Raw genomic sequence first — 24,571 nt, 5'->3', positions numbered from 1 at the left:
ACACAAAAAAGTGAACAGATAACAGCGTTCTAAGCTGGGCGACGAACTCCCGTTAATGCCTTTGCTCTTGACCTACCTTGTGACCAGCTGTGTCGAGTTAAAGAAAATAAATAAATAAAATGCTTCACTCGCGCCTCGCTGTCTCTCAAAAACTTATTGTGATGTCGTAGTTTCTTACCCTGAGTGGACAATAAATCTTAAGACAAGAATGCACTTGAATATACACAGCTCATTCAATCAATGACTTTATGTGTGAAACACGATGTAGGCCTTTACTCTTGTGAGTACATAGAGTTTCCAGTAAAACCACATTGTCGTTCCCACTCTCGTAATGTGCGACTGGCTTTGCTAGTCACAGTGCTATTTCATGGGAATTGTTTCGAATATCTGGTGACCTAATTTCAACAAATCCACGCTGATTTTGCTGCTTTGCATCATTGGGTTGCCAATCTGAAGCTGACAGTTGCGGTTGTCTGCTTCAAAAATTGGGAGGAGAATTATTATGACTAGTACTCTTGAGGAGGAATTGCCCGGCCCTGATTTTCATTGCCATGACTATTAGATGGCAAATCACATTGATCGTTGTAGCTATCTGGTGGATAGTTACCACCATTGTCAAAACTATACTGATATGCGTTATTTCAATACATGTTCTGGGGTGCATTGTTTCCGTGGAAACTGTCACTGTTGTAATAATTGTTTCCACTATTTCCCTTGCTTGTAAAAATTTTCTTACCATTAAAGTGTCCATTCTGGGAATTTCCATTGCGTCTGTTCCTTTGTAAATTACCTTAGTTGCCTTTGAATTGTTGATTGGGTACAGTGCTTTAATCATAATGTGTTTGCTGGTGGTTTTGTTGGTCGTAATTGTTGCAGTTGTTATGACACTGCATAGGCTGATTGATCTGCGGAAACTGTGGGTTCTTTGCAAAGTGTTGCATATAGTCATGTTTGTATGCATGGTTTCCGTAATTATAATGGTCATTTGAGTGGCCATTGTTACCGTACTGGTTTACGGAAGCTTGCATTTGCCTATTATTTCTACTTTAGTTATTTTTAGAGCCCTGCTTATTGAGGTGATTGTCATCATCGTGATCTTCTGCTTCTTGCAAAAGACCTGTGGACTCATCGATATCGCCTTTGCATCTAATGGCTACAGTGGCGTGTTTTACGTAAGTGAACAGTTTTGTTATGCAAATACCGATAAGTTCTGCTGGACTGTGCAGATTGTGTAAATACTGGTTTGTACACACCATGCCCTCAAATGGCAATGTTGGGGTGGGAAATACCGATCTTTCGAACGGTTTCGGGTTTAATATGCTGGTTTTTACGCGGGACTACTTTGTGGGATACCAGTATGCCGTCAAATAGGCGTGCTGAAATTCTGCCAGTGATCGGTATTGTTGCGCTATTGAACGCATTCTAGAAGCCGCCTCTTTTTGCAAATAAGAGCACATGAATTCAAGCTTGTTTGTAATCGTCCATCCAGGGAGTTGAGAGTAATGGAATTGATCAAGCCAAACCCTTGCGTGTATTTCTTTACTAGCGTTACGAAAGGTTTTAAATTTTCGTAATCGATTCTATCATCCCGTCTAGGTTCAAAATTGTAGGGATAGAATCTAATCGATTATTGTGGTTGTTGTTCCATAAAAACACGGGAGAACTGCCGGATATCAGTAACGTTCTGCCACGATATTTCGGCGCAGAGTCTTCTGGCCATCTTCAGGTGAATGCCACTGTAGTAGTACTGGCGAGTACGCGCTGAGCTCCGCTATTTAAAGCCTTCTGAGGTGACATTGCGCATGCGCTGCTCAGGGTGCGCGTCCATAACGGCTCCGTGCGCTGCGCCTCGCGCCCTCCACTGTGAAAGCCTGGCGTATCGGTTCAGGTCGATTTCCATCTTTATGCAGATAACTACGTCGACTACGAAGTTTCTCTATAACAGGATTCCAAGCAGAGTTTAGCTGATAACCGCTATCTCGATTGATGAGAGTCTCTTTGTCAGACAATCTTATTTCCACAGATTCATTGATAATCGAGCTCCAAAAGTTTGATGTATGGGCCAAAATTTTTGTGTCGTCGTAATTCATGGAATGGTCTGTGGAAATACAATGTTCGGCGATTGCGGACTTGGTAGGTTGGTGAAGGCGAGTAAGCCGTTGGTGTTCCACAATGCGTTCCTGCACAGTTCGTGTCGTTTGTCCTATATATGATTTGCCGCATTCACACGGAATTTTGTAAACTCCTGGTTTACGCAGGCACAGGTCGTCTTTAACGGATCCCACCAGTGATGAAATTTTGGAAGGAGGACGAAAGATGACTCTTACTTAATACATTCTCAATATTCTGCCTGTGAAGAAATATTCCCAATAAATGGTAGATAAACAGTCGACCTGAAAGCCTCTTCCTCTTCCTTGTTCAGTCGATTGTAGGTCTTCATCACTCTGTTCACTTGCCTAGGTGAAAAGCCATTCTTCAAAAATACTTTTTGCAGGTGTTTCAGTTCCGCTTGAAGACTGTTGGCGTCAGAGATAGTATGGGCACGGTGGACCAAGGTTTTGAGAACGCCCATTGTTTGTGCTGGATGGTGGCAACTAGTAGCTTGTAGATATAGGTCTGTATGAGTGGGCTTTCTGTACACCGAGTGACCAAGTGTGCCATCACTCTTCCGTCGCACCAAGACGTCTAAAAATGGCAGACAACTATCTTTCTCTATCTCCATGGTAAACTTTATGTTTTCATGTATGGAGTTTATGTGACGTAAAAATTCTTGGAGACGGTCCAGACCATGAGGCCACACTATAAAAGTGTCGTCAACGTACCGCCAAAATACTGTCGGTTTAAAAGTGGCAGAGTCGAGTGCTCTCTCCTCAAAATCCTCCATACAACGTTAGTGATATCCGGCAGTTCTCCCGTGTTTTTATGGAACAATCAGTACGCCGGGAAAGCTTTAAACATCACATTGTGGTTGTTGCCTATTGTACTATTCAGGTTGATGGACAGCAAATGCGTCCTGAATGAGGCTGTCCTCTAATATTGTCGCCTATACGAACGACGGGTATCTGATCACTGATGCAAACCGATTGCTGCGTAATTTCACAATCAGTTCGCGTGTCTGTAGAAGCTGGTATTTTTTCAGCGTCAAGAATTTCTCGTTCTAAAGAATTTAATCTATCTTCTTCTTTCGCATTGATGAGCTCTTGCCCTTCCTGTACACGTTTAATTTTTAAATTCTCTACCGTTTGGGGGAAGTGTAAAGGGGCAGTGACGATAGAGCTTGCGTCTACATTGTTGGACAAGTCGTTAGATCGTCAATTTTCTGAGAAATTGTGCCTAACTGCTCTACAATACAATGAACTGTTTCTTCTACTCAGTCTGTTTTTGTGCTAATTTCTGTAATTTTTTAGGCATTTTGATCGCAGTGCTGTTTGACAGCCGTGACCAAAGTGCTGGGTATAGCTACTTTGACGGCAGTTAACACATCCTGCTTGTGCTTTAGGAAATCCTTGAGATTCGCTCTGTTTGTAGAGTTTGCACAGTCTCAACGGTGTTTTTCTAGTTTCTAAGGTCTGCACTTTAGGACACAATTGTTGATGCAGTGTTTTAGTTCGTTAATTCGGCATTATTTTATTTTCTACCGCTACGGTCGCAGGTTCGAATCCTGCCTCGGGCATGGATGTGCGTGGTGTCCTCAGGCTAGTTAGGTTTAAGTAGTTCTATGTTCTAGGGACTGATGACCACTGATGTTAAGTCTCATAGTGCTCAGAGCCATTTGAACCATTTTTTTTTAATTTTCTGTTCGCGACGTATTAATAGCAGAATTTGAGTTTGCAAGTCTGTTTGCGACGTATTAATCTGCGCAGTTTGAGTTTGGAAGTGTTTTTGCGAAGTATTAATACGCGCAGTTTGAGTTTGCAGTCTTTCTATCATTGTTTGTGTCCTGTATAGACTCAGTAAACTTAGTGTGTCTCTTGTTTGAATTTTGTAAGCATGATTTGTTGAGACTTTCGGGTACCTTTTTGAAACTTGTTAAACATGGCTTCTAATAGGGCTTGCAATGAGTCATTCGTAGGAAACTGAACACTGGTGTTATGTGAAGCCGTCTGAGGTGCTCAGAATGACTTAAAGAACCTGTAATTACTATCTCTGAAAGGATTTGTCGTGATTTGTCACTGTGCTCCGGTACTTCATTATTTGCTAATTCGGCAGTGCTTTCTGCATTGTTGCTGATATCATCCGGTACATAGTTTGAACCTTGTAGAGAGGTGGTAGAAACTTACGTCGCCTTATCAGTGCAAACATTTTCCGCTTCAGTCTGAGAAGTTGAGAATGTTCTGGAGAGATAATCTCGTCATTAGTGGTGTCTGGATTCGGAAGTTCCCTGAGGTCCCTAAAGCGACTAGCAGATCTCGTGTTGTGAGCCATCGTTACTAATAATCAGAAAAGTATGACAAAAATAATGTTTCGTAAACAAATACATCTATTTCCAAAATCACTTACAAAATAGAGATAATGAGTTCTGCTAACACTAGATAAAATGCCTGCCACTTACAATCGGAATTGTCACACGGAAAGAAATGATTTTCGTGATTCTTAGACCTCGACAATGAGTTGTGAAATATGTCACACGCATAATTAACATGGACGGACTATAACACAATTATTGCTGAAAAACAAAGTACATATACTGTATAATTAGTAACAAGGCAGCGCAGCTGTAACGACTGTGTGTAATGTTGATCTGACTACGTTTTTATAATTTCCAATGGTGTTGTGTAGTAACAGACGTCGCCATATGTAACGTACATGCAACCAAATCCGCAGCACCAGTGGCTAAAGCAACGTATATGCAACAAAATATGTAACAGCTACAGCCAATATTCTCTGTGTTCGTCTGTGAAACTGGACTCAATAAGCAACCTGTGCTCTCAGTATCCGGAATCTAAACTGCATAACACTGTGTGTTGCGGCGGTGCGGTTCTTTCCGTCCCTTTATGACGTACCTGCACCTACCTGTGAACATTGTCTCAGCATATCATCAGTAGGAAAGCCGAGTGAAACCTACTGTCCTTCGACGTGAACCAGACTGCAATTAAAGTCACTGATCTACGTTTCGGGAGAAGCACGAAATGAAAGGTTGGAAATTTTGTCCTCAATTAATATATTCTGAAACTTAGGTGAGCAAGTATCACTGCCAAGCTCGTGCTAGTCTTAACAGAGTCACTCACAGTCCCTGTCACTCATGGTGTTGCATTTCCCGAAAACGTAATAGCTACAAAAATACTGATTGTTTTTGATTGAGAATGCTCGCCAAATATTAAGTCTGTTCGTACCAAATGCCGTCACAGTTCTTAGCCACCGATCTGCTCAATACGCCACGCGGAATATACGTCTTACCTCGTCACCAAAGTCACTTAAAAATTCCGAAATTTCTACACACACATCGGAATAATTATGCCGTCACTTTCCAACACTTTTGATGTACGAAACACTGCTAGATCCGGCAACGTATCGTCTCCATCGGAACTACAACTACACACGTCCGAACTGTTTCATGGCTAGGCTCCGACTCTTCTCTAGAATACTCTACCAGCAGAGCAAGGCGCCCGAAGAATATTGCTTTACCATTGGTCAGTTTACTCAATAGCCAATAGCAAAACAACATTCTCCCGCGTCAATCCGCGCTTTTCATCAATACCCAATCGCAAAATCGTAAACCGAACGACTCCACTTATTACCGACGTAATTATCTAATATGCTGAAGTTTTGCTTATACATAAAGTTATTTACTATTGTTATTTATACCTGAATTAACTTTCTCTTTACCATAAACTTACTTTACAAACCTATTCTACAAAAATCCCCTTTGTTCATATCCATACTTCTTCCAAAGTTCCCACACTAAATCCTACTACATAACTCGTAAACAATTATCTTCATATTAACCTTAAACCACACTCACGCATCATTCATACTAATGAAACACATGTATAACATTTTACATACACAAAAAGACATAATAACACTTTATGAAAATACTATAACAGTTTGTGAAAAACATTCAATTACTTTAGTGCACTCTAGTGGGCACAATCGAAACTAAAATCACAGTCCCCCTATCCAATATTGTCCTCTATCAACTACGTGCGCGTCCAGTCTCGCATTACCATCTGTCATTCTCCAGCTCTGAGACACATCTCCCACTTAACCGCCTCCAAGGTAGGATCGGTATACGGCGCTACGCTTCACTGACACCTTTACTTGGAGAAACTGCAGTTTTGATGACACAGCGGCTTGTATTGTCAGTGTCTTTTCGCTGAGACAGCACTATTTAATAGTGGCTCTTGAAGGCAGATATCAGCATTGTTGACACAGTGGCTTGTATTGCCGGTGTCCTTGCACTGAGATAGCACTGTGTGATTGTATCTCTTCAAGACAAGGCTGAGCATTTGTCGCTGATTGCCACTCAAGAACAGGTATTTACTGCAGACCCCTTCATTATGACAGACCTCCTTGGTTGCTGCCATCATTGGAAGTGATGACATTGTTGCAGACATCACTTGTGCACGCGCATTTTGTAATATGTTTGTGCCCTGGCAGATCCCAGTTACTTGGTACTCTATAATTTCCAGTGGTGTCGTCTAGGAACGGAGTTCTCCATATGTAACGTATATGCAACCAAATCCGCAGCACAAGCGGCTAAAACAACGTATATGCAACAAAATATGTAACATAGCTACAGCCAATATTTCCTATGTTCGTCTGTGAAACTGGGCTGAGTAAGCAACCTGAGCTATCAGTAAACGGAAACTAACCTGCATAACACTGTGTGTGTCTAACTTCAAACTAAAATTTCAGTACGCAATCTGACTCCGTATTTGAATATTAATTTACAAGTTACACAGAATCTGACTTACATGATATGTTGTGGTCTGTCAGTGTCTCCGATTTGGCCCTAAGCTTTACACTCACCTCTTTAGATGACTGCTTTTTTTGCATGTGGTCTACAGCAATGCGCAGCATGCAGCAGAAGAGGCTAAAGCTTATTTTTACTAAGAATGAATTTAATATAAAGGAGTTTACTTGGTTCCTGTTAACTACTAAATGTCTTTTCCGAAGCGATTTCATTTATTAAGTCTATTTAAAACTTCAGAATCATTATGAACAAGTATTAATAATGACAATAACAAAATGACATGTGTGTCAATATTGGCTGAGTGCTAGATTAACAAATTATTTCAGTTTCAAAAATGCATCAATATTTTGTAACCACAGCATATTATTTAGATGTGGAGAATAACTAATATTATTTGGATGATAAGGAGGTTCCTTTCACTGGCAAGCAAAACATGGGATTGTTGCTAACTCCAACTACCAATCACGAACCTAACCCTGCAATTCATTTTTCGCTATGTATGGGAATTTTACCGTAAAATTCATCTTCAAGCGTAGTTTAGCCATCCAGATCTCTCCTGGCTATATAAATGATATCAGGCCTTGAGTGTGGTAAGATCTGCCATCACCGCCGTTACATGTCGTCTATCTCCGAACTCTCGACCGACACTACTACTTCAACTCTTGCAAACACACCTCGACTCACAACAATGCTTAGAGTCACGCTGCCAAGTTTCGCCCTCAGATTGTTACTATCGATATCTGAGTGCCTTGCACAACGCAAAGAATAGTATTAAGTTGGATATATGGTTTTATTCAATGGAGACTTCCGACTCTCTCCTTACAAGATGACTTTCTCCCGGGGACTAGGAGTCCCTGTGACGTCAGAAAGAGGAAATCAGCATATATTTGTACCCTACAGACTCAGCAGAGCTGTACATCTTCATTTAAAATAGATCTTTAATACAAACATTTTCACGTCTAGTCTGTATTATGGTTCTTACAGATTGGATTAATAGAAACAAATATCGACAGATATAGCGAAGTTCGGTGGTAGAGACTGTTACAATAATGGTACGAGATGCAGTTGGTCAGTTGCAGAAGAGGCATCAAGTGTGGAGGACGACACTTCCACAGTGTTAGTATCAAAAAATGGTTCAAATGGCTCTGAGCACTATGGGACTGAACTTCTGAGGTCATCAGTCCCCTAGAACGTAGAACTACTTAAACCTAACTAACCTAAGGACATCACACACATCCATGCCCGAGGCAGGATTCGAACCTGCGACCGTAGCGGTCGCGCGGTTCCAGACTGTAGTGCCTAGAACCGCTCGGCCTCTCCGGCCGGCTGTGTAAGTTTCGTGTGTACCTAAACACTGAATATTATCAACAACTTATTTTATTGGTAGTAATTATGGTAACTATAATTATGGTAACTCTCCCATCCAGTAGGAGCAGAGAGTAGCGAAAAAATTATTTCACAAGTTTCCCCGAAGCACGTAAAAGCTTCGCCGCCGAAATATGGTATTTCGTTAGGTACTGTTTGCTGCCTTAGGCGTACTTCACGAGAGTATTTTGTAACCAAGATGTTGAAACACCTTGTACGTCATATATATAATACTTCGATGGTGTGCATCACGGATCAGTTGTTTTCTTTACTTTTTGTTTTCATATTTTTAATTGAGAGAATATTGTATGTAACAATTGTTCACACCCTTCGTGACACCATTATCCCCGATTGAAATCATATATTAGGTGTTAACCCCTACTCCATCTCTGCAGCACGCCCCCATCACCATAAACATACCATCTAACTGAACTTTAGAATGAAAAGGAATTTTCTTTATGTATGTATATCAGCTTCACGGACATGCCCTATCGCTGCAAGTGCTGCGAGGTACGTCATCTGCTGATGTCATATGGTCGAATTTCCAATCTATTTTTGGGATCTTACCCGATATTTGTGACTCCATGTGTCGTATATTAAATGACTTGTCTCAGCGTCATTTGTAACGCTTTGCGTTTTTCAATCCTTAATAAGGATCGTCTTATAGAGTTGGGTTGCACTGGAAAATTAGTCCCATTATCTATTGCGAAGTAAATAATGAAGCAATTCGTGATCCACTGCAATAACTACAACCACTCGGAGATATTTGTGGGCAGTATATACCTCAACTTTACTGCCACAGATGCGTATTACAAATTACAAACTGCATGTAGCTGTAACCTCCACCACACTGTGTCACGTGTTGATGCTAATATACGAAAAAAATGTATTTCTTGGTAACATACCCAACCATTATTACATCGATAGTAAATAGTGAGAGTAGTAATGATATTTTTAAAATAATATAGTTTCACAGATGAAACAGTATTGAACGATTGGATTTTCATCCCCCAGAAAATTTCATTTTAGTCTTCAGGGGGTGATTAGTCTCACGTTTGGAACCACTGCTATACGTTACGATTCAAACAAGTTATATAAAAGTAGTCCTTGGTGAGGGGTTCATATTATGACGCAGGAATTATCATCCGACCAACCAAACACTGAAATGCAAATTTAACAAGAAACGTTTATTTCCTATCATAATAATAGTAAAATAGTGAACAAGAGTAAGCTAAGAAATTCCGGTGAGTGACCAAATTGCATGAAGTTGTCACATGAATTTAAGATAATGGACAATTTCTGTAAAGAGACAGGATTTGCTGTTGAACTGTGTACGAGAGCTGCGACAGCTCAGAGGGGAATCGGACTGGCGTGGCGCTCAGAGAGTGACGCCGTACTGCTTCCAGGTGTCGGCGTTCTTCTTTGTGTACTCGCCCGTGGGGTCGAACTTGGCCTTCAGCTTGGTCCACTCTGCAGGGTGCTTCTCTGTGATGTGCTTCAGGCTCTTGATAGCCCTCTCCAGCTGGCTAGGCGAGCAGTCTCCACATCCCGTCGCCAATAATTTTGGCAGCCTGCCTGTAGATATGTGAAAGAAAATCATGTGAAACAGTCTCATTGCAATTTTTCCACTTACATTTAATATTCTTTTAGATTTATACTCATATTGAAACACAGTATACAATCCACCATTTCATATGGTTAGCACCATGTACGGACAGTGCCTGTAGTACTGCAGGACCAAGTGTTACTTAGGACTGTAGTTGAGCTTCCAAGTATGAAAATAAACATGAAATTTGTTCTTTTATGTTTCTGCAAACCGAGACTATGAGGTTTTTCGTAAGCTGTTGAGCTCTGTGATTGCCAATTACTTGTTTAATGAGGCACTCCGTTTCGGAATTCTGTCTCAATAGCTGCTGTGAGATGAGTTTGGCAAATTACACTGTGACAAACGATAGTGCAATTAAACCACTCACCAAGAGACATGTGGCCGTTACTCACAAACGGTGATGCTGCTTCGAATGAGAAAAGATTAACAACTCACAAAATAATAGATTGCCAATTCCGTGGAATTTTGGTGGAATCCACGTAACCCATAGTATTTTTAACACTGAGCGACTGGAATGGAAACTTACCAGAGGATTTTATTCCTTCTCTTGATCTGAGCAGTATTAAAATAATGACGAGCGTTCCTTCAGACGGAAAGATAGGCACATGCCAGATACTGGTTACTCACCTACGGCGAATAAAATAGTTGTTATTGGGAAAAATAAACAACTTATCTGTCGCACAACACAATGGTCAGTGTATTGTCAGCAGCGGAGAATAATGCGTGCGACAGGAATGCACAAGCTAGCCATGTGTGCCTTGTGAGTTGGAGTTCGAAAAAAATTGTCATGAAAGTAGATGTGCCCTTGTCAGCAGTACATTTCAACGAATTAGATATATCTAATCACAATACTCTTTTGGGATATTCCTACTTTCGTAATAATACAGACCATTTTCTTGATTTGTGTAGCCTGTTGTATAATTAGTTTATTAACGCTGATAATGTGCATGCAACAGTTGAAATGCTTTTTCTCATCACGGCGAACCAATTAAAACATTGTTATTTGTGACTGCTTTTCGACTGTTTCTAGCTTGCAGTGGCAATGTGACGTTCAAATGCATGTACTACAGTGTGTCGTATTACATTATTACATCCATATCAGAGTAATCACATTGAGACTTCTATACTTCAGATCTTGGATGCTTTTTACCAGGAGCAAAAAGGGATCACACCTGTGGAGATTATCACTTTCTAAATTTTTGTAACAGATCGTACAGTTATGCCAGAATACTAGGCAGCCAGAAGATAACCCTCTTTTACTTTCCTAGCTTGATTCTTAACCACATAATTTTCCTTGCTTCACTACCCTCTGTCCCTTCTTACGATCTGAAAACATCGCGGAGGCATATGATACAATTCCAGCGGCCAATGGCTCATCAGTCGCTGAAGTATGCATTTTTCTTGACAGAAGAAAAACAAAACAAAACTATACAGATATAGATAACAGAAAAGTATAATGTACTAACGAAGAAAGATGGAGCGTTTAAATGGCGAAAAATGAAACACTGCCCAAGACAATGAAATTTAGTACACAGCAAGGCAAAATTTATCGTATGGTCAATACTACCACTGCTCATATGCACCGTTCCGATGTGAGCATATGTCCGGGCTACTTTTCCGCTCCCCGCCTCAAATATCCACGGTGCTAGCGAGGCACGCGCGACGTGAGAAACTGTGCCTCAACCACAACGCCGCGCGACCTGGCGCAGGCGCGTGTCGCGTCCCAGTCGCGTCGCCTCGCAATTTGCGCGGTCCCATTTGAACCTGCGATATTACAAAAACGCGCGCTGCGCTGCGTCGCGCTATACGCGTCTCAATTTGTGCCTAGCCTATTAGGGTTGAGCACTGACAGAAACGGCCAAGTGGAGCATGCGTTCCGCAGAAGCCCCTATCAGCTAAAGCGGGCTGCAAATAGAGTTGTCATGCTCTACAGGGGCGTACATTTAATGCCATAAGAGAGGGCAGAAATGGCGACGGCAGTTCATGATGATCAGAGTGACGGAGCCCTGCAGTGCGGTCAGAGGGGGCGGGAGGTTATTCTGTTGGGGTGAAAACTATTTGAGAATAGTGTACCTTGCGAAAAAGTTTTTGTGGCTGAAGAGGGCAATAGGACATGCTTTTAATGAGAAGATGTGTGGGGGCACAAATAATGGTCATCAGTTGCACTTTGAAGAATCCTCTCATGGGAGGAGCGTTGCATACCTGCCACCGAATATTAGAGATATGTTTTTCTTTATCAAAGTTGTAACGATCTGGGGGGGGGGGGGGGGGGGGTTGAACATCCGGATAGTCTTCTGAAAGAAGTATGAACATTAGGTGATTATCTTCAGATTCATGACCTGTGTACTGGAAGTAATGTTTTTGTAAAGGCCACTTGAATTCGTCACCTGAGTGCAAACATGGGCGCCATGCGTCCAGAAGATAGTTGAGTATGATGTGAAGAAGATCATCAACCCAGGGATTGTGCAAGAGTACATCCGTATTGGCATTCATCAAAGACATATCTCGCTGGTGCTCGAGGATAAGATTTTGGTATGGAGAGCCACAGTGGAGAACGTGGCGGTTAGATTTTGATAAGTCTTGGTTTCACTACAAGGAGCACATGAAGTCGATTCCCTGTAACAGAGTTTTTTTGTTTGTATAGCGACGTTCCTTTAGCTCTTGTGGAGTAGGACATCACTAAATTACTTCATTATGGGAGAACACTTGACTTGAAATTCTGTCCCTGGCTAGTAAGCAAACAGAAATATTGACTCATGTTCTAACTTATTCTGAGGTAATTAGGAGCCATAGAAATGTGCGATTGGCATATTGCATCCACTGCGAATGCCCAGAATACAATACATATTATCTGTACAGCGGTCGATGCTCCAGTGAGCAGGTCAGTGGTGCAGTTCAACTGCTGTCTTTACGTCAGTATATTATAACTACCGCTAAGCAGTATCAGCCAGTTTTTTGTGCGTGTTGATCTATCGTGGATAGAGGTCAGTCGCCAACCAGCCGTGTAGTTTCAGATATTATTTTAATTAGAAAACAAGTTTCGGCATTTCATTAACGCCATTTTCAGCACCTGTGCCCTCCATGTACACTGAATCACATACACTGATATATGCATAATTGGAACCATCAATATCTGGAATCCGAGAATTTTTTATGTCAACTGTGCGCACCTGCAGTCAGAGAAAAGTGTGCTCAGATGTTGTCAAGTTCCACAAAAAATTCACTGCTGGTTTTGCTGACTCCAGTTTAGCGTCTATCGATTTATTTGATCCTGTAATTATGGAGTGCATAGGGTATTGAGGATGGCATTAATGAGGTGCCTAAACGGTGTTCTAAATAAAATAACATCTGAAAATATAGGGCTGCTTGACAACTTTTCTTTGGGAAAAATTCTTTGCTAAATAATCGTTGTGCCCGTCTAAAAACTGAGTTCGCAGTCTAAAGAAAGTCAAACATACTTTCTGCCAGTCTCTAAATTAAATGCGGGGTAGAATGCAATATTGTGCACTTTATACAGTTTTATGAGAAAAAATTTATTCGCTATTCTTGATAATCACGAGCTTGTACCCTGTCTCTGATGACCTCTCCATTAATGATTCGTGAAACATTAATGTTTGTTTTCAAGCAGAAGGTGCAAAACGAAAACTTCTTTGAACTCAAAGCACTACAGTTATGAAGCCCTATTAAATCTCTTTTATATGGCTGGCGTTCAATAAGTAATGCAACACAGTTTCTTTCAGAAATCAATATGAGATTTTTTTTTTAGGGTTCCAATAGAATGTACTACTCCCCACTCGTTCCACTGTTAAACACTGTTTTCAAAATCTTCTCTGTTCAATACGACGACCATACGCCACCATACTGTGAGGCCCTGTACGCACATATCGTGCCTTTCGCCTCTACGACGTCGGAGCTAACGTCTTGCTGCGTCAATAACTTCCACATCATCCACGTACTTCTTCCCTCAGAATGCTTCCTTCATTGGTTCAAACAGGCGGAAGTCGGAAGCTGCGAGATCCTGGCTGTAGGTCGATGAGGAGGAACAGTCTAACGAAGTTTCGTGAACTTCTCTTGCCTGCGCAGCCTTGTGTGGTCATGGAAAGCGAGAAGTTCTTTGTCTTCTTTGTGGTAACGAACAGGCTGATGTCGTTTCTACAGTTTCATGAGACCGGCTGAGGGCACGGCCTTGAACGTTTTTCTTTGGAGGAGTGTTGGTGTTGGAAAACTCCATTTTTTGTTTTTTTGTTTCCAGTTCGAAGTGATGAATCCATATTTCATCGCCTGCGAAGATGTTCGAGGAAAAATTGAGACGATAAGCTTTGTAATGCGCAAGCAGTTCCGCTCAGATGGTCCTTCATTGCTCTTTACAGGGTTCCGGCGGGTGGCCAGGAGCCTGAAGGTCACACACCTTTTAGTCCCCCTACAGCTGGACGAGTGTAACGGAACCACCAACAGCAACGTCCAGTTGTGTGGCGAAGAGTTTGATTCGATTTGCCGATCACCCTCAATGTGTCTGTAAGCTCGAACATCGCAGGAGTCAGCTGTGTCCGGCCGGCCGACACATGCAGATTGGACAGGTTTATACGACCTTTCGCTGATGATGAGAGACGCGCCGCCAAAGACTTACCGCGCTTTTGTTTCTTACCAAGTCTCCGTTGAAATTCTGAAGGTGCCTACAAGTATTCTCGATGCTCTCGTTTTCCACAAAGAGAAAAAGAATGGATCTCTGTTACCAATGTCATTTTGAAGCCTATGTATACCACAGCGACTTATCAGAACTTTATGACACTATAGGGGCATATATAACGATGTCCCAGAACGATCTCCGGAGTTTTTAGACTGTAACTGAGCGAGAAAACAATTTGTTTCATCCCTTATTGAACGCCCTTCATATACGCTTATGGATTTCTTGATTGTGTTGTCAGGGAATATAAAGTACGCACAGAAAATATTATTAAAAAATCAGTGGTTTAAGGTCAACGCCTTTATAAAAGAAGGCAACAACTATGGAACACATTGTATGGTTTACATGACTGCCACAATATTTCAATGCTAGGGGAGGACCACGTAACAAATAGTTAGGTGTGGAGTTTCAGTAACCCCTTTACCCTGTTTTCTTTGCATACCTTCTATATTTATACTAAATAATGTAGTAAACATTTACTCCGTTTTGATCTCGGCATTTTAAAAAATAAACAACATTTGCAATGGATCCGGTTGAAAAGATAACTCAATAGCATTACTTAGAAATCAGATGTTTTCTCGTTGTGTCCAGTATTGTGAAAGTTATCACAGGTCTTGGAAACTTGGCAGACACTTTCTGATGTGGAGTTCTACAGCCGTTTGCTTATGTTCAAAGCTAATAACTCACTATTTAGCAAATATAAGAAAAGTAATAGGCCGTCAACAATGAAAATACGTTCCAATATCTTTCCACAAATAGCTAGAGGCAGCGTAAGACTTTATCAGTCTGTTTACTGTTGTAAGCAAGGGTAATGCTATCAAGCAGAAAATATTGAGCACAATACAAGAAACATAGAAATTATAATTAAATAGAGGAACCGCTTTACGGAACAACAAAATACAGGGAGATTCAAATAAAACAATATTGCGCACGCCGTTCACCCATCTCGTAAATTATGCATTATAAATGTGTCCCTTCTAAACGAAAAGAACATTGTGAAAACACTAGACGAGAGGTAGGTACTTTGACAAAAACGATCAGTAAATCAGAAACGTCGAAATAAGATGTCAGACAAATAGGACAGGAAGTAGCATAAAGTGGAACTACCGATTGTAGACGAAACTTGCTCACGTATGTTGCTGCCCATTACCTGCATACAGAAAATAGACCTATATTAAAATATAAAAGGTATTATCGTAGAAAATAGTAGAAACATATAAGGGAAGATCTCCAAGAGCAACCAACATACGAACACAGAAGAAGGTGTCCAGAAAGTGTTCAACATTGGTCGTTTGCACTGGCGTAGAAAGAAGCTGATAATATTCTGTTCAATGACATTCAAGAGTTGGACCGACTAATTTGAATAACACACGATAACCACTTCGTTACTGGAGCATATTTACTGAATGACCTCTCAAAAGGTTCCTTGCAATCTGTTTTCCTAATATTAGAGTTTATCTGCCTGGGTTCGGTTACGACAGCATGTCTAAGATTATTATATCATGACGATGATCTGTCTTCGTGTCGCAGTTATCTGACTTAAGAATGAAGTTTTTAGCTCTCGCTTAGTTGATGTACACAATTCAAAAGTCTAAAATATATCTGGGATAATAGTATCACTTGCTTCAAGCACCTTGACGTTACTAAGAAATTGTCGGGAAATAATTACTTGCTAACTACAGTAATGGAGGAAATACTGCAATTACTGATAAACGTTAAAGACGTTGTTATCACCAACGATAACCTCAACACGATGGTAGCTCTAAACATCACCACATGTTTGTAGAGATTTATACCTAACGAACGTTGCGAAGGGTGCTGTGCAAACAATGAATTTAAGCCCAATATTTTTCTAAATAAGAGTCGTTAGAATTAAAAGGTGGATAGGGCCACACTGATCTATCTCAGTACATACAAGCCTGAACTACGTCCGTCATTTATGCCCAGACAAGAACGACCTTCAGTTAAATTCGTTCACCTGGGTATAGTAGTCATGCGATGTGAAGAAAGAGACTTCATGACGAAGAGGAGCTGGTGGACGTTGAAGCTCCAGGAAGAGTGCGCTGACGGCTGTGTTTCGAAGTAGACTTTCCCAAAAAGTCAGTTTTCGTTTTTCGCTAATTGCCCCAAACATAATCTTAAATTGTTCCATTCAATACTCATTTTGTGTACTCTGTACAAAAATTTTAAAATCAGGTAAATGGTAGGAAGCAGTGTCAATCACACGACAAGTATTCAACCAAGGCTTTTGTCCAAAGCTTTGCCAATGGAGAAATTAAGGGACGCATAGAATGCTGGTTGTCTTCTTCTAATCGACGAATTATTGTTGCTTCAGTTTGGAACTGGGCAACAACTTTGCCATTAGGGTGGTCGTACGATTAAATAAATTAGAGTCGCAGGTAAATTAACAATATTATACTACTTAAGTATAGGATCATCAGCTGGATCTTAAAACGATGCAGTAATACTTAATACTGACCAACAGGAAGTGCCATAATTACTTTCATCGGAATTGTGCCTTTAAAGTATACGTAGGGCATTGATATTGAACGAAACGTCGTCGTACTAGACTATCCGAGAGGAAAGGAAACATCTGTATACTAACATGTATGAAAAGAATCGTTCACTTTGGCAGAAACAACTTGACACGGCGAAGCGAAGGAGATTATTGCAAAGCTGATGGAAACTCGGTTCGCCGAGAGAAGACGCAAAGATGATCCTCTTTTACATAGAAGCGATGATCGTGCGAAAATTTGAAGAGAAAGTCAAAAAGAGTTTGCAAGAGGTGGAAATTGGAGAGGTATCACATATTTGGCAGGAAACTAGTTCATACAGCACTGTGGATTATATTGGGGTGATAACAAAATACAGTATATAAACCAGGGAAGTAGAAAATGATGTGGTTATCCTAACTGTCACTGATTCTTTGTTTAGATTAAAGCAAATGGCGAATTGTAGGCCCTATGAAACATTACCTTAACTGCTAAGAGTATTTTTAGCAGGAGATGAAATTTTCAATATGTTAGAACACTTAAATGCTATAAGTTAGTGTAACATTGTTGTGACCAGGACAAAATAATACGTCTTCTTGGCGTCACGTGATTTGTCTGTTGTAAACCTGTTATTGCTCGTAGTGGAACACAATACCACCTGACTCTAATCAGGCATCTGACAATGAATAATAAACGGAGTCTCCTGAAGAGTTACCATAAAACCTGTGAAGGAAACGGAACAGAATTTTTAGCTATTAATATCCCGCATGATTTAGTGATTTTGCATATCAGAGTGCTACACCATTTTCCATGAGCGTATTATTTAATCGAACATCTGTAGCTTCCAGGAAAACAGGAAGAGAGGTTTGACAATGGTGAACAGTGTAAGAAAGAAGAGAGAAAGGCACAATACAGAATGAAGTTTGACAACCGCACTTACTTTTGATCTCCTTGCCCTCGGTGGTGCACTTCCCATCATCTGCATCGAGCATGCACTGGATGTAGGATTTCAAGAGGCGGTCGTTGTTGAGGATCTCGTCCACGTTGAAGTTGTCGAGCTTGTCTCGCGGGGCGGCTTTCGCCGAAATGGCAACAGCAGCCACGAGGCAGCAGTAGAAGATCATGTTTCTTGCCATGACTACCGGGGCGCTTCGCACAGACTGTGATGTGCGATATCTGGTGAGCTCCTCTTATACCGCCGCTCTGACGAATGAATGCATGAAGGCGTAACGAGGTATCGAGGTGGGGCGCCTTGGGGAAGAACTAGCGCTCGCACCTACGATAAAGTGAAATCTGCGTGGGTGTTTCTCAACTCCCGAGACCTTGAATAGGCAGTTGTCACTGTATTAACCCACGAGCATCCTGCGGTATGGGAACCAGCAGAATAATCGACACTATTAATGAGCAGTACTTGTAGTGTGGTGCGGTTTTCTTAAATATGCGGAGCACTTTGCAGTTACTTTTCATCACAGAGAAAAAGCACCAACGACAGTGCCATTATCTTCCACAATTACATTAATGTTATTTTATCAGAGTTAACGGACAACGTCCAATGTGAAAGTAGCCATAGCTGAATCGTGTTCAGCAAATTTCATCTCCATGGAAGGTGAGATGTCGAACTCTATGCGAAAAGATCAGTAAATTGGTCTCTATTAACAGCAGGAAAATTGCGTGCGGGAATAACATCCAGGACAATATACGTGTTAATACGATGAAACATGGTTGGCCAGATTTGTGTAAAATCTCCAAACACCGCAATAAACAAACGTTTTCGGGGTATACTTTGTAGAGCAAAGAGGTATATACTAATACCTGTTCTAGACTCAGCATCACTATGTACAAACAAAGATTGATGTAAGCGCGAGGAACTGTTTGTAATTGAAATGTTTTTTGTCAAGAGCGACAGAAATTTTCCTTTTTACTTAAGTGTACAGCGACAAAGATTTTGTATTTTTAGTATTGTTTGATAAAGCAAAATAAATATGTGTAAATTTTAGTGAAAAGTAAAGCAATTATTTTATGCCTTGTTAGAGTGTGTTATGGCTCACCAACTACTCTATGTCCTAATTTCTCTTATTTTGTTACGGGGCCATTGAAGAACATGGATGAGAAAGGAGTTAGAGATTATAGCATCTTCCTCGATGAAACTTGTCTGAAATTAGAAACTTGATTCTGAAAATTACAAGGTATCTTTATCGGTTTTTATATATTTTTAGGCTCAATCGTTTCCGCCAAATAAAGTTATCACTAAGAAAGCATCTCGTGCTATTTTCTTCAGTAATTTGTGGTGTTACGGAAAACGTTCATTGTGTGGAGATCTGTGACAAATATATTGTGCAAAGCATTCATTTCGTATTGTTACATTCGCCCGTAGTGCATTATCGAACCATCCAGGTAGGTTCCATCACAACATGTGTTCACTGACCACATGCTTGATGAGTGGCTCAATGCAGGATACTATTTGCTTACGACTGTCCAGTACTACAAATGTTCGTAGCTGGTCACCATTTAAATATAAAACCAACTTCTGTAATTTTATTGTATTATAATAAGTAGCTGCGTATTGCCATCCAATTCGCTGGTAGTAAATAAATTGAGATCTGTTATTATAATTGCCATACATTATCACAGTGTATCCAGGTTCCATTTTTCTCCATGTAAGTCATATAATTCAGTCAGAAGACAGATTCTGCAAAACTAAATTACTTTGTGTATGTTTCTTGGAAACTCAAAATTATTTTCTCGCCATTTATTTTGAGTAAATGGAGCTTCCGAAGGTCTGTTAATTATGATAGACGCCACTTGCTTGTGTGTCAGTGTCACTCTGTCCACTAAACATGTGGAGTAATACCCGAAAACTTGTAGGACTCCCTATAAATGCCATAGAAAGACAGGAACCCACGCCCCACATCCCACATTGAAAGTGTATGGTCGATAGTTTGAACACCTTGACAGCGTGTTCAGTGTCCGTTGTGGACATAGGAAGGGTGTGGTTTCTGTAAATCATTTAGAGTGACAAAAGATTAAATTAATACTATAGTCTCTATATTGAGCGAGTGTGTTGCACTATGCAATGTAAAAGTCAGTCATGCAGCGATACTGAAAAACTCGGTTGTTTTTTTTATCTTCCAATATCTTCATTTGCTTATTTATTTATTGTTTCTTCATGCCTACTGTCTCTATTTATATAATAAATCATGTTTATAAACTTTTCCCTCGTAGTTCTTTTGAAGTTATTTTTCTGCTTAGTGACTGAAATAATATTTTTACTATAGCAGTAATAATAATGAAGCAATAGTAAAAAAGGAAATATGTATAAACGGACAGGAATAATCGCAACACGATAAAGTAATTAATGTTAAGTTATGAAATATCAGAAATAGTTTTGTCTAGGTATGTGTATAACTTAGAAAGATCACAGGTTAATATAAACTCGAGATACGCCAAAGCAACTGTGAGATATTGGTCCATTAATAACCGGTGTAACCATCAGATTTTGAAGACAAGCAAGCAAATGTGCTTGCATTATGTTGTGCAGGTCGCAGATGTCAATTTGTCGAATGGAGTTCGTGACTATGACACTTGCTCTGTCAATACAGGGACGGTTAATGCTGATTGTTGATGAAGCTGGAGTTGTTGTCCGATTATGACCCGCATGTGATCGACTGATCTGGTGAATCAGAAGGCCAAGACAACATGTCGAAACTCGGTAGAGTATGTTGGGTTACAATAGCGGTATGTGGACGAGCGTAATCCTGTCGGAAACACCCTCATGAAATACTGTTGATGAATGGCAGCACAACAGGTCAAATCACCAGACTGATCTGCTACTATGCAGATCCGTCGGATAGCAATGAGAGTGATCCTGCAGTCATACAAAATAGCTCCCCATACCATTACTGATGCTGTCTAGTACGCAGACAGGTGGGCTACAGGCCGTCAATTGGTGTCGTTCAAACAAATTCACGACCATCACTGGCGCTGAGTTAAAACGCTTTTCAGCAGAGAACACAACAGACCTCAAGCCTGGCCTCATTGAGCTTTCGCTAACGCCGCTGAAATCGCAAATAGTGGTGGTTTGGGACCAGTGGTATGCACATTGCAGGGCATATGGCCCGCAGCTGTCCATGCAGTAACCAGTTTGTAACAATTCGTTGTGTCACAGTGGTGTGCCAGAGCCATACGTCGAACACGATCGTTTGCATTCTGGAATCCTGTCTTCTTGCAGCTGTACATTCTCGTCACCACTGCTGCGCCAGCATTCAGGAACAGTGGCCACATTCCCTCCATGTGTATTGCAGAAGGAACATCTAGCTTTTCGTAGCCCTATTAAAAGGACTTTCTCAAAGTCAGCGAGATCTTGATAAAGTTGTCCTTTTCACTTAATGGCATTCTAGACTGACATGAAGTCACGAAGCCCAATCTCACAAGTACCAAACACCGACCACTTTTTTTTCCTTTATTGGATTTAAATTCTCCCCCAGAGGGGGAAGGGGAAGTGGCAGTTGCACAATACGCCACTCTGCAGCCTACAGAAATGTTAACAAAACAGAACGAGGAGATATGAGAACAATAAAAGCTGACGGTAAGATGGTGACTGTTAAAAACTGGAGAAAAAGATGCAAAGACAATATAAAAACAAACGGTCAGTGATGTTGATTGAAACACATAGTAAATAGACAGGTACAATAAAAAAAACACAGCGACAGTCTGGTTTCTGTTCACATGAGATAAAAACACAACTAGTGACAATATGGTGGCTGACAGGGGACGCACAAATCTGAAGACTCACTTAAAACAGCACTACAGAGGTGACACGGAGGCAGATTGGGGGGGGGGGGGGGATGAACGACCCAGACCGATGAGGGGCAAAAAGGGGGAGGAGAAGAAAGGAGAAAGGTGGGAAGCCGATGGAGGGAGGGGACATAGAGAAAGGGGGCAGGGTGGGTGGATGCAAGAAGGAGTGGGAAAGGCAGTGGGTCGGAGAGCAAAAGCACTTGGGGGAGAGAAGGGAGGCAGAGACAGGGTAGGTGTTGGGAAAACGGGATGGAAGGGGGGAGGTAGCCTGGGAAAAGAACAGAGGAAGGGAGGAGGATCAGAGTTGATAGGAGGGGTAAATGGAGGAAGAGAGGGCACCATCTGGGAGGGGGACTCGATGGAAACCACATTGGGAAAGGGAATGAAGTGTGTAGAGATGGAGGGTAGGCGGGAAACGAAGGCATGGCAGAGGGCGATGATTGGGGAGGAGAGGAGCAACCAGGGAATGCCCACAATCGTTGTAGCGTATGTTTAGAGCCAACCTAATCTGCATCCTCAATCTTATGCAACTGGCGCGATATCTGAATAAACATCATCTTTTAGATGTAGAAACAAACGTAACAACTGTTTTTTCTGTCACACTATCATATTTCTCTTGTGATATATATACTGCCATAAATGAATTAGCACACTTGGAAAGACGACTTTGATTCAGATCTGATGGCAGCATTTGCTAACTGGGGAGTAGTAGATGTACTGATAATGCTCTCAACGTCTCCTGGCAACAGATAGCGCATTGGCATAGCTACTAGAGCGCCACCTGTGGCTACACTTCAATATGGAATACTCACAGCCAGAAGGCTCAATGTGCTGAAAACTTGTGAATCAAACATGTCACCATGCCAAAGAGACGTACTAATGCTTCCTACAGCATAAGGGGCGAGTTTAGTAGTTGTTATATTGTGGCCTTGAGAGTGGTGGAGCGGTTCTTTCAGAGAATTGCCGCACAAGTTTAACATGCTTCGTCAATGTAGTACCGATCTGGAATCAATGGTCACATAAACATTCTTACACTCCCAGACGAATTTCTGGACGTCCACAGAGCACAGAAACCAGCCATAATTGTTATACTGTAAGGGGTGCAGGGAGAGATCTTACATCTACTACAGCACACATGATAGAGCTTCTGAGCCCAGAAGTGTCAACACGATCTGCTGTGAACTGTCTACTAGGAGTAAGGCTACAGGCACCCACACCTCTAAACCGTCTTCTACTCACGCCACCGGATCGACATCCGTGGGTAGGCTGGTGCCATCAGAGCATTACTTAGAAGACTGAATGGCACGCCATCATCTTCGGCAGTGAAAGCTTATTCTGCCTGCATGCAAGTGATGGTCGTTTGCACATATGTTATAGACATGTTGAGCGTTGTTTCATATAGTGCAATCGTCCGAGACACACTGCCCCCTCCCCCCCCCCCCCCCCCTACCCCCGAGACCTTATGGTCTGAATGTGATAAGCTGCAGCACTTGTTCGCTTTCGTTGGAGGACACTAAAGAGTACACAGAACGGGCAAAATGTTTCCAGAATGAGATTTTTACCGTACAGCTGAGTGTGCTTGGTAGAACACTTGCCCGCAAAAGGCAAAGGTCCCGAATTCGAGTCTCGGTCCGGCACACAGTTTTAATCTGCCAGGAAGTTTCTTATCAGCGCACACTCCGCTGCAGAGTGAAAATCGCATTGTGGAAACATCCCCCAGGCTGTGGCTAAGCCATGTCTCCGCAATTACCTTTCATTCTGGAGTACTAGTTCTGCATGGTTTGCAGGAGAGCTCCTGTAAAGTTTGGAAGGTAGGAGGCGAGGTAATGGCAGAAGTAAAGCAGTGAGGACGGGGCGTGAGTCGTGCTTGGGTAGCTCAGTTGGTAGAGCACTTGCCCACGAAAGGAAAAAGTCCCGGGTTTGAGTCTCGGTCCAGCACACAGTTTTAATCTGCCAGGAAGCTTCGTGCAAAATGTTGTTAGACCCGTTCCTTTGCCTTGCAACAATAAGGTGATGTGTTGTTCCAACAGGATAATGACCTCCCAGACACTATCCATTAAACTGTGCGAGGCATGAAACAATTTCCTTGGGCAGTACGATCCCTGGACCTGTCCCTAATCGAACACATGTGGGATATGATGGGACGAGAAGCAACTCGTCAACCGACAAATCTTACAGAACTACTGACACTGAGAAGATTAATTTCCAGATGGCAGTAGCAATAGGAGGGAGGTGTATATTTTAGGTGATTTTGAAAGATGAAGATGCTCTCATGGTTGTAGGCTATTTTGGTGAGGGTACTGTACGTGATAACAGAAACACACTGCAAAAAATGTGAATGTAGTACAGTCTTAATATAGGAAACAGTTTTTTTAAACACAAAGAGATCGATAAATATACCTCAACACAGCCTTTAAGTAAATTAAATCTATGGTATTTAAGATGTAGCGAAAGAAAGTAATTATGCAAAGGTGCAGAGTTTACAGAGGACCAGAATGTGCATTTGACTATATCCTTACACTTCGGTGTGCACTTTGGTTCCCCTTTAAGAAAAAGGAGCAGGTGGCAGTACAACTGTAATGGTAATGGACTAACACTTTATCAACTACGGTATAAGGTATAAGGTGATGATACAAGTACGTGCTTAAGACTTAATGGAGAGCAAGGAAAGCAGTAATTAGAGCAAAAAACTCAATGTGGGATCTGAAATG

At 41.4% G+C, this 24,571-nt stretch overlaps 1 protein-coding gene across 1 annotated transcript; it reads right to left on the bottom strand.

Moving 5' to 3' along the window:
• Window positions 1-9,447: 9,447 nt before the first annotated feature.
• LOC124798098 (ejaculatory bulb-specific protein 3-like) lies at window positions 9,448-18,249 on the bottom strand. Its single transcript, XM_047261348.1, has 2 exons — window positions 18,004-18,249; window positions 9,448-9,856 (listed from the first exon to the last, which is right to left on the bottom strand). Exons 1-2 carry the CDS (start codon window positions 18,197-18,199, stop codon window positions 9,660-9,662), a joined length of 393 nt encoding a protein of 130 aa, XP_047117304.1. The 5' UTR covers window positions 18,200-18,249; the 3' UTR covers window positions 9,448-9,659.
• Window positions 18,250-24,571: the final 6,322 nt, after the last annotated feature.

Source organism: Schistocerca piceifrons, chromosome 5, assembly GCF_021461385.2.
Source record: "Schistocerca piceifrons isolate TAMUIC-IGC-003096 chromosome 5, iqSchPice1.1, whole genome shotgun sequence".
In the NCBI taxonomy this organism is placed as follows: Eukaryota; Metazoa; Arthropoda; class Insecta; order Orthoptera; family Acrididae; genus Schistocerca; species Schistocerca piceifrons.
Note: the sequence above shows the minus strand (reverse complement) of the source record. Positions and strands in the feature narration are given on the sequence as shown.